The 16948-nt window shown below is 41.0% G+C and overlaps 1 protein-coding gene across 3 annotated transcripts in view; it reads right to left on the bottom strand.

Annotated features, from left to right (window-relative positions):
* Nucleotides 1-4788: 4788 nt before the first annotated feature.
* Nucleotides 4789-16948, bottom strand: part of BCAT1 (branched chain amino acid transaminase 1) — a 116678-nt gene continuing 104518 nt past the window's right edge. For all 3 annotated transcript variants that reach the window (XM_006140301.3, XM_006140300.3, XM_006140302.3), the window contains exon 11: nt 4789-5215. In XM_006140301.3, coding sequence (XP_006140363.1) covers nt 5174-5215 — 42 coding nt within the window. In that variant the 3' untranslated portion in view covers nt 4789-5173. The remainder of the gene's footprint in view (nt 5216-16948) is intronic.

Below are 16948 nucleotides of genomic sequence, written 5' to 3'. Positions count from 1 at the left end.
CAGTGGATTACACTAATTGAACATTGCACCTCAAGCTTTAGGCCTTGTTATCTGGGTCTATTGTGCTATGAAAGAGACACTCTAAAAAAGAAGATAACGTAAAACTTCAATATTGGATCCGGCAGCTTTTAAAGAGCACTTCAATTTCTAAGACTGAATTCCATGCCTTTATCATGTATTAAAGCAAATACGTTTACACATATCTGACCCCAGGGAATTATTTACCCACAAATACTACTATACCCTGTTAATATGTTTCATTATCAACCTCCCTAAATCAAATCAGCTGAGAAGTCTTCTTACAGTATGTATGCTGAAAAGGAAAAATAAATCACTTTCTTCTATCTTCATATTTTTAAAAGGGCTTTTGGCAATGATAAAAAATAATCTCTTTGGAATACTTTGTCTTCTTTTTTTAAAACTTCAAACTGTGAAAAATCATGGTTATATGCAAGTTATTTTCTAAGTAACTGAATTCATCCTCTTCATGCCAGCAGTTTTAAACAGCTTGACTCATAATAGGCATTATCTCAAAAAATTCACTCTAGGATCATTTTCTTTGTTTATTTCAAAATAATCCAGCTTTGAGTTTAAGAAGATCAGCAAGGAAACTGTAATCTGCAGTGTTAGATGTACCATGACAACTCAATATTATTCTAGAAGAACGCAGTCAACTAATGTACTAGGCTGGGAGTAAGTGGTGGTAAACCAGGACGTAATTCACACCATGTAGGCAGTTGCTGAATAACCCTAAACATCAAGTAGTACTACCTTACTAAGCAGTAAGGTAAGTATCTGCAATAGAGGGAAGGAAGAAGAAAGGGAGAAATTTCCTTTAAAAATGAGATACAATGGTTACTGTGATTTTATGACAAGAAATAGGTGCTCTAATCTTCCTCTCTTTATCATCTATTACACTGTTTTTATAGCTAAAATCAGTTCAGGCAACGGACTAGAAGCTCCATGAGGGCAATGTTGATATGCCATGTATTTTTTATTTTTCTTTTTTTGGAGAGGTTTTTTGCCATAGGGCGTGTGCACTCGCCAGAAAGACAGAGACAGAAAGCGAGAAATCACCCCCCGGGGGGATGGCCACACCGTAATCTCTTCTCCTCCTTTCTCCTCTCATGATCTTGGGCACACACACACGCACAAGCGCCCAGTTTGAGTTTAAGCCACTGGGTCCAGGACTCAAACTGCGGTCGACTACATGGGAATCCAGCGACACAGCCATTATGCCAACCGCTAGTCCCTGCCATGTATTTCCTAAAACTAACTTTCTAATCCCTAATGCTGGTGGTGTTGCACACTTGTGGGTGTTCGATCAATACTGATCAAATTAACCATAATCTCCATTTTACCAAGTAATAGGCAATGATGAGGGAAAAGGTAGTACCCTTTGCCTCCTTTTTAGGAGAGAGAGTTCTCTCTCTCCTAAGATACCGGGTTATCAGAAAAGTTGTGTTGCATCTTTCTAATCAGCAAAAGTCCATCAAGACTCTTGATGACCCAAGAAATAGCTGAACAAATTCCACTTGTGGCAAAACAAAGTCATGGTTGTTCTAAAACGTCCACTGAAATTACTTGCTAGTATTAGTATTTGTAACTTCAGTGTTTGCATATCCACATGACAAGAAATCCACATTACATGAGGTTTTGATCATACTGGCAATCAAGACATGAAATAAAGGGTTTCTCTAACCCTCTCTAAGCCCTTTGCCCTAGAATGTTTGATATTTATTGCTCTAAGTACTTCAGAATGTAACACTCACTGAAAATGAACCAATACTTTCTCTTTAAAACACATCTTTGCCAATCATAAGGGCAAACAGAACATACAATTTCTAAGAAAAGGAAAGAGAACACAGTGACTGAGCCCTGAGTGGGCCTGGGGAACATAAATATGCATATTTTGGCAGCTGTTTTCATAGCACAATTCCCCTAAAGCAGAACTGAAACTACAGCTTTAATAAGAAGCGCCTATGATTCGTTTGACTAATAGATACTCACTAATTACCTTCAAGTGTCTAAGAATGTTTGGATTTGAAGAAAGCAAGATCACTTGTTCAGGTGCAATTATATTGAACAGCAAAAGTAATGACGGTGGAGAATTTTAACCCTGGGTATGTAATAAAGGCTTCCACGTCTATGGGCGAACTGCCATCGCAGGCCACTAGAGAGCTGATGGTACACTGCGCTTCCTTGCTACTGCCTGTCTAGAATCTTTTTTGCTCTTTTTTTTTCCTATGGGAGTCTTTTGAGAAAAGATGATGTTTACCACGTAGAGGAAAAAAAAAATATGATTCCCCATAAAGGTTACTCATTTCTCTGTTTTCATTTATTCCTCTGTGCTTCTGCTAACACAGATGGTTAACTTATTCACTGCTGCCAGTCTCATTGTCCTCGAGGGTATAGTACACACCCCTGAAGTTGACTCTTCTTTTGGTATAAGTTGAATTCTTTTTTTAAAAAAAAAAGAATTATTTATTTATTTCCATTTATTATTATTATTTTTTCTTTATTTGACAAGAGAAAGAGAGGGAGAGAAAAAGGGAAAGTGAGAAAGCAAGCCACCAGGTCCAGGATTTGAACCATGGTTGGCCATGTGGGAATCCAGCACCCTTATCCACCACACCAACTGCTGGCCCCATAAGTTGAATTCTTAATACATGACTGTAAACAAGTTTCCAACAGTAACTTCTCTTTAGAAAATATTCAGGTCTTATCTGTATCTGGACCCTTCATTTTACAATCTTTGTTTCTACTCATGTGTTTTGGAAAAAGCTGACAAACTTGGTCTGAAATTTCAAAACTTCAAAGTGGTAGGAAAAGAACATGCAAAATAAGTTCATCATTATCATTTTAAGTGCCACCAGTTCTGTTTATATTCATGCACATGTGAATTGCTGAAGCTCATTTGATCAACCCAATTAAACATTAAATAATTGCAGCCAATTATGCAAATATCAGCAACAATATTAATTTGTTGATCTTTTTGAGCAGATTAGCCTCACATGTTCCTAATGCTAGACTATCTCACGCCTTAAATGATCAATTAGTGTTACGATAACTAAGTCTTGAAGAATGGATAATTGCCTAGTTATAATGTGGCACTCTTGTTGTATTAATCCTCTGCAATTAAACAAATAGTGCGCAAGGAGAAAAGATGTGCAGATGTTCCTTTTAAATCTATTTAACAAGTAAATGTCAAGGTCAATTTCCTGTCTTATTACTTAAATGACAATGGCAGATTGCATCGTGTATTAGGAGACCTCCAGTTTATAAAAATGTCTATCCTGAGTCTTCACTAAGTCTGATAGATAGGGCTTAAACTCTTACTGTTTTATGAAAGGAAAAATACAAATACAATGTTCTTCAACTGTCACAATGGGCATGTCTTGCCATACTAAATTTAGAGATGCAAAGTGTAAAATGTATTTATGGCAAACAAGTAATTTTCATTTCTCATAGGAAGTAAAATCTAGTTATTTTGTGCTACTTGACAGTTAAAATTACCTGAAAGTCTTTTCTAGACTACTATATTAAGAATGACGTCAGAGGATTTAGCCAAGGGAAAAGCATAACCCTAGAATTGCTACTTGGTGAGCGCGTGCAAGGGACTGTGAAGACCACCTAAGGCCTGAACAGGGTAGATTCTTCCAAGATGTCAGATCAACAATTAGAAGGCCCCAAAAGACATGTTCACTATTCCTTTTCATCTTATGCTTCTTTAATTTTCATTTTACCATTCCTGTCTAAAAAAAGACCCTATGGCTAAAAGTTTTGGAAAAGAATCAAAGCTCATTTGTTCTATGCTGCTAACCGCCTTAAGGAAACTTTTTCAAAGCATCAAACTTTAACACTGTTTTTTATTTTTTTTTTCTTTGCTCAGAAAAGAGAATGAGATATGATCAGGAAGATCAAAGGTATTAGGATGAAGGAAACCAAAATCCAATGTTTGAGAGCTGACCTTCCAAAGGTAAATGTTTTCTATCAAGATTTGTCTTTCCCCCTAGATAAACCAAAAAAGATACAATTTTAACTCACAGCTCCTAAACAAGGAAAATGGCCTCTACAATTGCCCTTCCTGTACCCTAACCACATACTTATTCAATCCTCATTCAACAGGAAACACCTACACTGTGTATTAATACCGCAGTATACTGTTGCTTTCTACCCCCCATACGTGTGTGTGTGTGTGTGTGTGTGTGTGTGTGTATTTCTTTCGGATTTAACACTTAACATACATTTATCATTTCCATTTGCTTGGATACATTACGATGTCTCTCAAGCTACTGCTCAATTCCAAGACAGTCTTCATATACGAGATAACTCCTCCAGGTCACTATGCCTCTGAGTATCTCTAATGACTTAGTCCATGGAAAATAAAGACAGTATGAGGTAAACACACACCAAGTCAGAACCAGTCATCACAAATACTAATAAAGAGGTTTCATAGCATAGAAGCAAAGAAGGTACGCTTCTATAGAAGCTCAGTGCCCTTACACTGAATATTGAATGAGAACCTACTCTGGCAGGCTCTGGGTCCTGTAAGGCACAGGACCCCCCAGCTTTGCAGGAGCCTGACGACGCCAGTCACAGCTCAGTGTGGACAGCGCAAGGGTACAAATGTGCTCAGGTATTACCAACACACAAAGTGACTTGAACAAACGGTGACACCGGGAAGAAGGGAATGATTTACCTTCAGATGGACTTAGAAGCAGAAAATCCGGTTGTTCAGTCTTGATTTAAAAAAAAAAGGCTTTCTGAAAATAAACATGTGTCACATGAAATGTTGCCAATGAGATTTACTCAAATCAGGTTTCAAACATACAAACACAATCTCACTTGGTTAAAGAATAGAACATAACTTAAAGAAGAAACAAACATTTCCGTATCAGAGTGAAGTCCTAAGGGAGGCACATTATTGAGGAAGTCTATGTTATATGGCTTACTTTAATATTTTTCTAGAAAAGCTACTACTACCAAGTTTACAAAACACCATGTGATGATTGCAATTTGTTCTCTCTGGCGTGAGGAAACAATCGCCCTTGTAACACTGAAAATACAAACTAGATTATGCACAACTACTAGCAGGGAGCCAACGGAATCTATCACAACTCAAACGCAAATCTATCCCAATAGCATACAGTTGGTATCCTATATTTTTCGTTCAGGATAATACGATTGTCCAGTCGCTCTCTTCTCTTCCGTACTACAACAAAAGCAAAAAAACAGGTTTCAGTATAAAAGCCAGCAGTGCCAGAATAGCTCATAACCAAACTTAATATTAATAATAACAATAATAATAATAATAATAAAGCTAAGGTTCTACAGAAGCTACTTCTGCTTTGAACATGAAGAAGCATATTTAGGAGCCTGCAGATAGCATGGAGGTTAAGGCAGCTGGATCCCAGGTGGCTGACTGCTGTTCGAGTCCCAGATCTGGTGGCAACTGGAAAAATAGATGCAGGGACCAGCAGTTAGCATAATGGCTATGTCACTGGACTCCCATGTAGTTGACTGCGGTTTGAGTCCTTGACCCAGTGGTTTAAACTCACGCTGGGCGCATGCGCATGTGTGCCCAAGATCCAGCGAGGAGACTGGAGAAGGGATTGCGGCATAGCCATCCCCTCTGGGGGGTGATTTCTCGTTTTCTGTCTCTCTGTCTCTCTCTGTCTTCCTGGCTAGTGCACGCACCCTATAGCAAAGACCTCTCCAAAAAGAAAAGAAAAATAGAAGCTGAGTGCATGTGCTTGCATGCCCTCAAATCCCAAGAGTAGAATGGTGAAGACCCTGTCGTATGGACGACCACCCTCGGGGGGAGGGGGTGCTTTCTCATTTTCCTTCTCTCTCTCTTTCTTTCTGTCTCCTGCAAGAGCATGTACCCTGTGTGTATGGGGGGGGGGGACTATATTCAGGGACCAAGTAGTGGTGTAGTCGCATTGCAAATGGACCCACAAGAGGAGAGTCCCAGGTTTGCATCCCAAGACCTCCCACTGTATATCAGGTATGCCTGTGCCAGGGAGCCAGCTGGGAGTGGGGATGGACCACAGCATAGGGGTCCTCTCTCTGTCTTTCTCTATCTCTTCCTTTCATGGATTAAAAAATAAAAATATACATCAAGTCAGAACCACTCATGAATTCTAATAAAGAGGTTTCATAATAGAGGAACAAAGAAGGTCATTTCTACAGAAGCTCAGTGTTCATTCTTTCATTATACACATCGATAAGAGAGAAAGAGAGGAAGAAAGGAGGGAGGGAAACAGACTTACAAAAATAAAGGAAAAGCACACATGGGGAGTTTCTTGTTTGTTTGTTTGAGGTTTTTGCCATAGGGTACTTGTGCTCACCAGAGACAGTGAATGAGAGAGAAAGTGAGAAATCCTCCCCAGAGGGGTGGCCACCCCGCTATCCCTTCTCCTCCATTCTCCTCCTGGGATTTTGGGCACGCACACACATGCATCCAGAGTGATTTTCAAGCCACCATGTTCAGGGCCTGAAACGTGGCAGGCCATGTGGGAGTTCAGCATCTGAAACCACCATGCTGCCTCCAGGCCCCACATGGGATTTTTAAACAACAAATGCTTGAAAAGAATCACAAATGATATCATTATTGCCGAGCTCAAATTCACAACTGGTGGAGGTCCTTTATAAATTTAAGTACATGCCTCTACATTACCACTTTTGTTTCACTTCTGCTCTCCAAATTTAGTCATGAGCTAAACTGCATAGCTATTGTTCTCTTTCCTCTAAAGAACTGATGCTCAAAGTGCGTTCCCCAGAACACTGGCATCAGCAGTACATGATGCAATGTTACAAATGCAAATTCTCAGGTTCAGTCTCAGACTCACTCAGTCAGAAACCTGGGATGGGTCCCAGCAACCTGCATTTCAGCAAGCACATTCCGGTGACTCTGATGTGTGCTTTTTGTGAATTGACATTCACGGACATAAACATTACATTCACAAGCCCATGGACTGTAGCAGATGCTTTGTTCTCTAAATCAATGTTGACTATACTACTTTAGCATTTCAACTTTTCTTACTCTTGTAAGTCGTGTAACTGTAATATTATTATAACCAGAATTCAATTATGTGCATCAGAAAATAATTCACTTTAAACACAAATCTGATTTTTTTAAAGAGATTTTTTTGCTGTAGGGTACAGGCGCTTGCTGGAGAGACAGAGAGAAAGTGAGAAATCACCCCACCCAGGGGGGATAGCCATGCCACAATCCTTTCTGCTCCATTCTCCTCTCAGGAATTTGGGCACGCATGCACATGTGTTCAGCCTGAGTTTTAAGCCACAGGGTCCAGGACTCAAACCACAGTCGACTACATGGGCCCAGCAACGTAACCATTATGCCATCTGCTGGTCCCACAAATCTGAATTTTAATATATAAAACCGAATTAAATGAAACAAAGATATTCCATGTCAGCAACACAAAGCTAAGCTAGTTCTTTCTATTCTACATTCATTCACTGAATCAACCATTCATTCAACAAATATCTGTGTTTAATTGAGCTCTCACCCTCTGGGCAATCACTGCATGCCAACGCCATTGTGCTTTACAGACATTACCTCATTTAGTCCTCACGGTAATCTGAGACAGAAGGTGCCATTAGCAATCTCCCATTTTAGGGAAGACAAAACTCCTAATATAAGGGAGATAAAAAACTTGCTCGAGATTGCAGTTAGCAAATGGCAGCACCCAGAGCTACCGAAGGGCTGTCTCACACCACATCCAGTGTTTGCGAACCACAGTAGGCCGTGTGGGAGACCAGACTGGCCTCCCTATTTCCACACAACCACGTATGAGGAGACTGACATGGAACAGATCTTCCTAACCCGGACTATCGGGCCACTGAATCTTCACTGTGTTTCTGTCTAAATTACTGAGGCTATGTATGTCTCCTTTTCACGTGACCTGGCTCTTTAGTCCCAATATAACTTTAGTTTAAATTAACACAAAACGTCACAATTTCTGAATTAGAATGTAAATGTCCATCTGAAATACAGGGGATGACTCACACATGTGAGGCCTCTGGATTTTATTTCTTCAGAACAATTCTACTTTTATCTGTTTTGTAAATTGGGGTTCCATTTCTTCTGAAGAAAGTTCTACTGCTTAAAAAGCAAGGGGTCAGCGGCAGCACAATGACGAGGCGATGCTCTGCAATGCTGGAGCCGTGTGGGAAGGTCCCAGGTTCTTTCACACATGCCACGATCCAGGCTGAGGCTAGGGGTGGGTCACAACATGAAGGCCCTGCTGGCATGTCTAGCTCTCCCCCTCTTTTTCTCTTGGAAGACATAAAAAACTTAGAATAGAAAAATCAAGTAGAAAGAGTAACAAATTTTAATCCAAGGGGCCAGCACGTGGTGTGGTGATTAAGGCACTGGACTCCCACATGGCTGACCACAATTCAATTCCTGGACCTGGGAGCTTGATAATCACACTGATCACATATGCGTGCATACCAAAAATCCCAGGAGGAGAACGGAGAAAGGATTGTGGCATGGTCATCCCCCTAGGGGGTGATTTCTCACTTTCCCTCTGTTTCCCCGCCCTTCCCAGTGAGAACACACATCCTATGGCAAAAGCACACAGACGTACATAAACTTTAATCCAAGCTTGCCTGTTTTACATGTAAGAATGCTAAGCTCTAGGTGACTCTTAGTATCAAGCCCAGTTCTCTTGTCTCTGTCTGATGATATTCTCCTGAATCAAACTGTACCTGTGCTGTGTTCCTCCTAATGATGTCAGAATAGAATCTAACTAAACTGGTAAAAATACAGGGGGCTGGGATCAGCAGGTGGCATGGTGGTTAAAGCTCTGGATTCCCACACAACTGACCGTGGTTTGAATCCTGGACCTGGCAGTTTTCTCTGTGTGTGTGTGTGTGTGTGTGTGTGTGTCTGGTGAGCACTTGTGCACTATAGCAAATTAAAATAAGTAAAATTAAATACTTCATTAAAAGGCAAGAAACAAAGAAAATGGGGGAGGGCAAAATGGGTCTACCTACCACCTTGTTATTTCCATGAAAAGGTGCATTAAGGAAGCCGAGAGCTTGACCTGCCTAACAAACAGCAGAAAGAGCTGCCCAGAAGGTGTAGCCTTCCCCTGTTGACTCTTACTACATGATGAATGCTGGTCAAAGCATTTTCAAAATCTGCCTGATTTGTGTATAATGTCAATGTGACTTAAAGTAAAAGCCCAAGAAGTGTTTTATTTCCCTTATTCCGATTCTCATTAATATATAAGACGTTTTTGCCATTAATAACATTGGAGCATTCAGTCTACTGACATTTCAGCAGACTTACAAAATTATAATTCATGACTGCTATCACTTCATCTTGAATCTCATTGGTTAAGGTAAATTTGCTTTCAATTAGTTGTTTTGGGCTTATAAATGACCGAAAAATCAATTTCGGTTACAAGGACAGTCATGGGCCGTATCACTCTATGAACCTGCATGGTATGTGTTGAGTTTTATCCCCTCAACCTGCAATTTATGCGTTTATGCAAAATCATAGCATTCTGAGATGTACTGAGAAATGTGGTATAAGTAATCCATAATGTCTAGACACAGGCATTTAGCAATCAGACTTTTCACTTGGCTGATGAATATTTCAATTAAAATTTTCAAAGAAAATAATTCTAAGAAGAGATGACAGGTTCCAATATAACTTTAGTTTAAATTAACACAAAACGTCACAATTTCTGAATTAGAATGTAAATGTCCATCTGAAATACAGGGGATGACTCACACATGTGAGGCCTCTGGATTTTATTTCTTCAGAACAATTCTACTTTTATCTGTTTTGTAAATTGGGGTTCCATTTCTTCTGAAGAAAGTTCTCCTGCTTAAAAAGCAAGGGGTCAGCGGCAGCACAATGACGAGGCGAGATGCTCTGCGTGTGGGAAGGTCCCAGGTTCTTTCACACATGCCACGATCCAGGCTGAGGCTAGGGGTGGGTCACAACATGAAGGCCCTGCTGGCATGTCTAGCTCTCCCCCTCTTTTTCTCTTGGAAGACATAAAAAACTTAGAATAGAAAAATCAAGTAGAAAGAGTAACAAATTTTAATCCAAGGGGCCAGCACGTGGTGTGGTGATTAAGGCACTGGACTCCCACATGGCTGACCACAATTCAATTCCTGGACCTGGGAGCTTGATAATCACACTGATCACATATGCGTGCATACCAAAAATCCCAGGAGGAGAACGGAGAAAGGATTGTGGCATGGTCATCCCCCTAGGGGGTGATTTCTCACTTTCCCTCTGTTTCCCCGCCCTTCCCAGTGAGAACACACATCCTATGGCAAAAGCACACAGACGTACATAAACTTTAATCCAAGCTTGCCTGTTTTACATGTAAGAATGCTAAGCTCTAGGTGACTCTTAGTATCAAGCCCAGTTCTCTTGTCTCTGTCTGATGATATTCTCCTGAATCAAACTGTACCTGTGCTGTGTTCCTCCTAATGATGTCAGAATAGAATCTAACTAAACTGGTAAAAATACAGGGGGCTGGGATCAGCAGGTGGCATGGTGGTTAAAGCTCTGGATTCCCACACAACTGACCGTGGTTTGAATCCTGGACCTGGCAGTTTTCTCTGTGTGTGTGTGTGTGTGTGTGTGTGTGTCTGGTGAGCACTTGTGCACTATAGCAAATTAAAATAAGTAAAATTAAATACTTCATTAAAAGGCAAGAAACAAAGAAAATGGGGGAGGGCAAAATGGGTCTACCTACCACCTTGTTATTTCCATGAAAAGGTGCATTAAGGAAGCCGAGAGCTTGACCTGCCTAACAAACAGCAGAAAGAGCTGCCCAGAAGGTGTAGCCTTCCCCTGTTGACTCTTACTACATGATGAATGCTGGTCAAAGCATTTTCAAAATCTGCCTGATTTGTGTATAATGTCAATGTGACTTAAAGTAAAAGCCCAAGAAGTGTTTTATTTCCCTTATTCCGATTCTCATTAATATATAAGACGTTTTTGCCATTAATAACATTGGAGCATTCAGTCTACTGACATTTCAGCAGACTTACAAAATTATAATTCATGACTGCTATCACTTCATCTTGAATCTCATTGGTTAAGGTAAATTTGCTTTCAATTAGTTGTTTTGGGCTTATAAATGACCGAAAAATCAATTTCGGTTACAAGGACAGTCATGGGCCGTATCACTCTATGAACCTGCATGGTATGTGTTGAGTTTTATCCCCTCAACCTGCAATTTATGCGTTTATGCAAAATCATAGCATTCTGAGATGTACTGAGAAATGTGGTATAAGTAATCCATAATGTCTAGACACAGGCATTTAGCAATCAGACTTTTCACTTGGCTGATGAATATTTCAATTAAAATTTTCAAAGAAAATAATTCTAAGAAGAGATGACAGGTTTTAGCAGAGATAGAAATTATATTCTTTCCTTAAGAGTCAGTATCCACAGAAATGGAAGGCAAAAACAAGTCTACAAGGGCTGGGCTGCCATTACTCTACTGTCAACGTCATTACAGAGCCGCAGCAGCGGGCTCACGCCTTCACCATTTGGCAAGCATGCTGTGAATCACACTTACTTACTTAGCTCTGTTTGCTCTGAGATGGACCAAAGCAATCTCAAGTCAGGGTGAGCCTACAGGATGGCATTTTGAGCCCACATGAAAGCCTATCTGTGCCATATGCATAACTGTAATCTTTTGTAAATTCCTGTTAGGACACTAAACCAAAACATGGCTGATGACAAGTTCATTACTTCCCATTCAAGGTATACATGGCAAATTATTTCATATGGCCTTTGCTAAACGCCTTTTACAATCAGCACAAAATTCTTGGTAAATGGACAACTTGCTTGTCACGTGCTCACTCCTTACAATGCCAAAAAATATATAGCCGGTGCTACACGGGGAGCAATTTGTCATTCTTGTTCCAAATGCCATGGAGGGGCTGTGCAAAGCTTTGCAATCCTGCGACGAGTGGAGAAGGATGTGATGGGAACAAGAGGCTAGGAAGCTGGTCAAGGGGCTGAGGGACCTGGTGAATCAGGACACAGGAGCAACAAGTCCACATGTATATAAAGAAGATAGCTCGGGACATGATAGGGAAAGTAGGTCTACATACATTGAGCTGTTCCAGTAAAAACAAGAATACAATAATCACGGCTGGTCATTTATGCTGACAAAACTAAAGCTACTAGTGAGCGAACAGACTTTTCATTCCCATCTGGTGACCCGCAATCACGGATCCTAATCCTATCCTGTTCAGACTTTCTTTTCCCTAAATTGCTTAAGACATCTACCTCTGGGACTCTGTGATCACCATTTCCCACTTGATGAAACCTCAACAGAAGCAGCTATGCTAGTTACTCACACGTGCTCCCGAAACTTAAGGGCCAGGCTCTAGCTGTTACATGACTGGGACAGCAGTCTCAATGTTTACCTCATTTTCAAAACATCTAAATCAGGTTCTCAGGAGGTGTTTTTTGAATAATCTGACATTTCTTGAGAGATCTTCTTGCCATTTCTTCTCAGAATGTGTTAACATAGAAGAGTGTAGCCAAGATCCCAACAGGAAAATGGAGGAAAGGGATTGTGGTGTGGTCATCCCTCCTGGGAGGTGATTTCTCACTTCCTGTCTTTCTGGTAAGCACATGCGCCCTATAGCAAAAACCTCTCTTTAAAAAAAAAAAAAAGAGCAATCTAGGTTGAGCATTTTGTATCTGAAATGCTTAGAACCAGAAGAGTTTTGGGTTTTGTTTTTTTTATTCCAGATTTTGGAATATTTGATATGTTGGGGATTGGACCTGAGTCTAAACGTGATATTAGTTAATGTTCCATATACACCACATACACATAGCCTGAAGGTAATTTTACATATTTACAGTGCAGCATTTGACTGGAACCATCACATGCAGTCAGGTGCGAAAGGGTCCACTCATGGTTCCAGGATGGAATTCAAAATGTACCAACTTTGGAGCACTCTCAATTCTGGATTTCTGAATTAAGGATGTTCAACCTGTACCTTTTTTGCTGTTTAGTATTTTCTTGGTCTCTGGCTTCACCATGTCTTTCTTAAATTCATTCATTTGAAAAACATTACTGTAAGTGCACTATGCCCTAAGCCCTGTGCTACAATTGAGAGTATAAAAGAGAGTAAGCAATTCTGTCACTGAAATAAGCCTAGAAGGCAGAGGTGTGAAATGAACAACTATGTGAACTGAAGGCCCGAAGGGTCAATCCTGTGGTGCTATGCTAACGTTAACTTAAGGAAGAAGCAGGTGGGAAGATGATGTGTGTTTGGACTAGGGGAAAGGAGGATTGTTCAAGAGTGATTTAAAAGGTTCCAAAAGGAGATGAGTCTTGAAAGACAACCCACACCTCGCCAGGTGAGCCAACTGTAAAAGGTGCAGCACAGGCAGGAGGCATTGGAGAGTAGAGCACATCTGGAGCACAGAGAGGACCAGAAACGGCAGGAGCTAAGGTCAACATAGTGGTGTGAACTGCAGTGGCAAAGAGCAATAAAAGAGAAAATAAACACAATGTGGCTGATGTGCTCCAAGTTTAAGTTTGGCTAAATATGAACACAGATGTGTTGTACTCCCACATGGCTAACGGTGGTTCGAGTCCCAGACCTGGTGGCTTGCTTTCTCACTCCCCAACCCCTGCCATCTCTCTCTGATGAGCGCAGATGCTCAATAGCAAAGATAAAAAATAATAATAAAATTAAATAAATTTTTCTTCTTCAGAAAGGGGAAGCAACTTTTATTTGAAATGTTCCCTTCCTGGGAGGTATTTGTTAACAATTCTTAAGACCCAGGGAGCTAGATGGATACTTAACTAAATAGCACAAATACTTGACCTCAGTGATTCTTACTCATGTATAGAAATAGAGAAGTTTAAGTGAAAGGCAAGTCTGCGGTAAAGAAGGAATTTTCTTCTTTGGATACACTGGTGAGAGAATCTTGAAAGTTTCTGTGGTGGCTACTGCCCCCTCACCTTCAAGTTGCCAGAGCATTTGGTCGGGAACATTCACGTCCTCCAAGTAATGCCAAGAGAAATCAACTGAAAACACAATGCGATTCTATGGTTTATCCTCAACAATGATGTAAATTATTTCTCTTGGAGAGAAAAAGACAAACTAGTAGCTCGGCTGACAGCAGCAAATTGCCCTATTACAAGAGAGTCATTTTGAGACCCGAGGTTCCATGTGCACAGCTATAGGACAACTGCAGAAGGAAAGATGTGGTCTTAGATTCTGAAAGCATGCTCCCGTTCCTTAATTCCCGGTTGGTGCTCTGGTCTGAGGCAGACTCTGAATACTGTATTATCTTACGTGTCCTGTGTCTCAGCCCCTTGTTTCTTTGCTCAGTATGGAGTTCTGAAGGTGTCATTAGTTCTTAGTGTCACTACCACTGTACTTTACTACCTAGGGTAAAAAGGGAAATCATTCATTCCTTCTCAGCTGTAAGCACTAAATTAGAGAGACTATATCAAGTTAGAAGGAAAACTTCTATTTTTTTCCTTATATCTGCTTCATCTTCAAAAAGTGTATGGAAAATGCGTATTATTAAAAGAATGATGTGTGAGTTTAGTTTAAAACTGTGGGGAACCAGCAGTTAGCGTAATGGCTATGTCGCTGGACTCCCACATAGTCGACCGCGGTTCGTGTCCCGGACGCGGTGGCTTAAAACTCACGCCGGGTGCGTGTGCGTGCGTGCCCAAGATCCCGAGAGGAGAATGGAGGAGAAGGGATTGCGGCGTGACCATCCCCCCTGGGGGGTGATTTCTCGCTTTCTGTCTCAATGTCTCTCAATCTCTGTCTGTCTGGCGAGCGCACGCGCCCTACAATGAAAATCTCTCAAAAAAAAAAACCCAAAAAAACAAAAAACTGTCTTATATCAAAATAAACTTATATTTAATTCCATTTTTCTATGAACTTTCTGAAATTCCCTCGAGTATCTTATTTTTGAACGCTTCTACATGGTCTTGTATTTACATTGAATATCTATTTTGTCCTTTTTCATCAGTGTGCTTTGGCTTCTTTCATTATTTGGTCTTTTTTCTCACTACTGTAGCAGCCTCTAGCCTGCTGTTTGCATTCAATTTGTTTGCTGAATGACTCACTCAAGAATTCCCTTTAGTTACTTATGTTCTTTTGGCTTCCAAAACTTACGTTTTTTTTTATTTTTTAAGAGGTTTTTGTTACAGGGCACGTGTACTCACCAGAGAGACAGAAAGTGAGAAATTCCCCCCGGGGGGGTGGCCACACTGCAAGCCCTTCTCCATTCTCCTCTCGCGATCTTGGGCATGCACGCACATGCGCCCGGCTTGAGTTTAAGCCACCGGATCCAGGACACGAACCGTGGTTGGCAACATGGGAGTTCAGCGACATAGCCATTACGCTAACTGCTGGTCCCCCCAAAACTTAATTTTTAAGAAATGTTCTGAGATGGGGCCAGCAAGAAGCATGGTTGAGGCACTGGACTCCCACATGGCCGACAGTATTTCAAGTACCAGATCTGGCAGTTAGCGCTCTCGCTCTCTCGCTCTCTCGCTCTCTCTCTCATATATGCCATACAGCAAATTTAAAATAATAACAGGTATAACTAAAAAAAAGTTCTGAGAACTTCTGGTTCTCATCTTGCTTCAAAATGACGTGTTTGGGCTTCTCTTTTACTCTCATTTCTGGGTATTAATGCATATATTCTGTCCCACTTCTCTGCTAAAGTATCACAGTTCTAATTGTGCCTCGAGGTGCTTCTTTCCTTAGCCAAAGCTATGTGATTGTGCCTGTCCAACTCCTCTACTCAATCCCATCTTCTCTATCCTCCTCTCAGGAATTTAGACAGGTAGGTACCGTGTCCTTGTCCTATTTTTCAAGCCTCCAGGTCTGGGATTCAAACCACATAGTCTCATGCGCTCCAGCTGCCTTAACCACCACACCACTGGTTGGCCCAGGATGATACACTATTTTTTTTTGTTTGAGAGATTTTTTTGCTATAGGGCATGTGTGCTCACTGGAGAGAGAGAGAGATATAGAAAGTGAGAAATCACCCCGCAGGGAGGATGTCCCTGGCACAATCCCTTCTCCTCCATTCTCCTCCTAGGATTTTGGGCATGCACACACACACACCCAGTATGAGTTTTAAGCCATCAGGTCTGAGACTTGAACCGTGATCAACCACATGGGAGTCCAGGTGACATAACCATTATACCATCTGCTGGTCCTGTGATATACTTTTTAAAATTATTATTATTATTTAATTTTATTTATTCATTCATTTATTTTTTTATTTTAACCAGAGAGAGAGACACACACAGAGAGAGGGAAAGTGAGAAAGCAAGCCACTAGGTCCAGGACTCAACCCATGGTTGGCCATGTGGGAGTGTCCAGTGCCCTAAACACTACGCCACCTGCTGGTCCCACATGATATACTTCTTTTGTGTGTGTTTTTGTTTATTTTTTTTGAGAGGTGTTTGCTATAGCGCGCATGCGCTCGCCAGAAAGAGACAGAGAGACAAAGCCCCCCAGGGGGGATGGCGACAACACAATCCCTTCTCCTCCTTTCTCTTCTCAGGATCTTGGGCACACACGCATACACACCCGGCATGAGTTTAAGCCACCAGGTCTGGGACTCAAACAGTGGTCGACTACATGAGAGTCCAGTGATAGAGCCATTATGCCAACTGCTGGTCTTTGATATACTTCTTAATGAGATTTGAAAAATATTACCCAATTTGTATTTACTTATTTAAATTTTATATTTTGCCAGAGGGTATATGAACTACCCAGAGACAGACAGACAGAAAGGAAAGGGAGAAAGCACCCCTCAATGGGGTATGGTCACAGCATAACCCCTTCTCCATTTCTCCATCCTGTTGGTATTTAGGGCATGCAAGCACATGTGCCTGGTGTGTTTCTCAAGCTGCCAAGGCTTAGATTC

Source organism: Tupaia chinensis, unplaced genomic scaffold (assembly GCF_000334495.1).
Source record: "Tupaia chinensis unplaced genomic scaffold, TupChi_1.0 Scaffold000028_1, whole genome shotgun sequence".
In the NCBI taxonomy this organism is placed as follows: domain Eukaryota; kingdom Metazoa; phylum Chordata; class Mammalia; order Scandentia; family Tupaiidae; genus Tupaia; species Tupaia belangeri.
The sequence above is the reverse complement of the archived record's forward strand: the minus strand, read 5'-3'. Positions and strand labels throughout refer to the sequence as shown.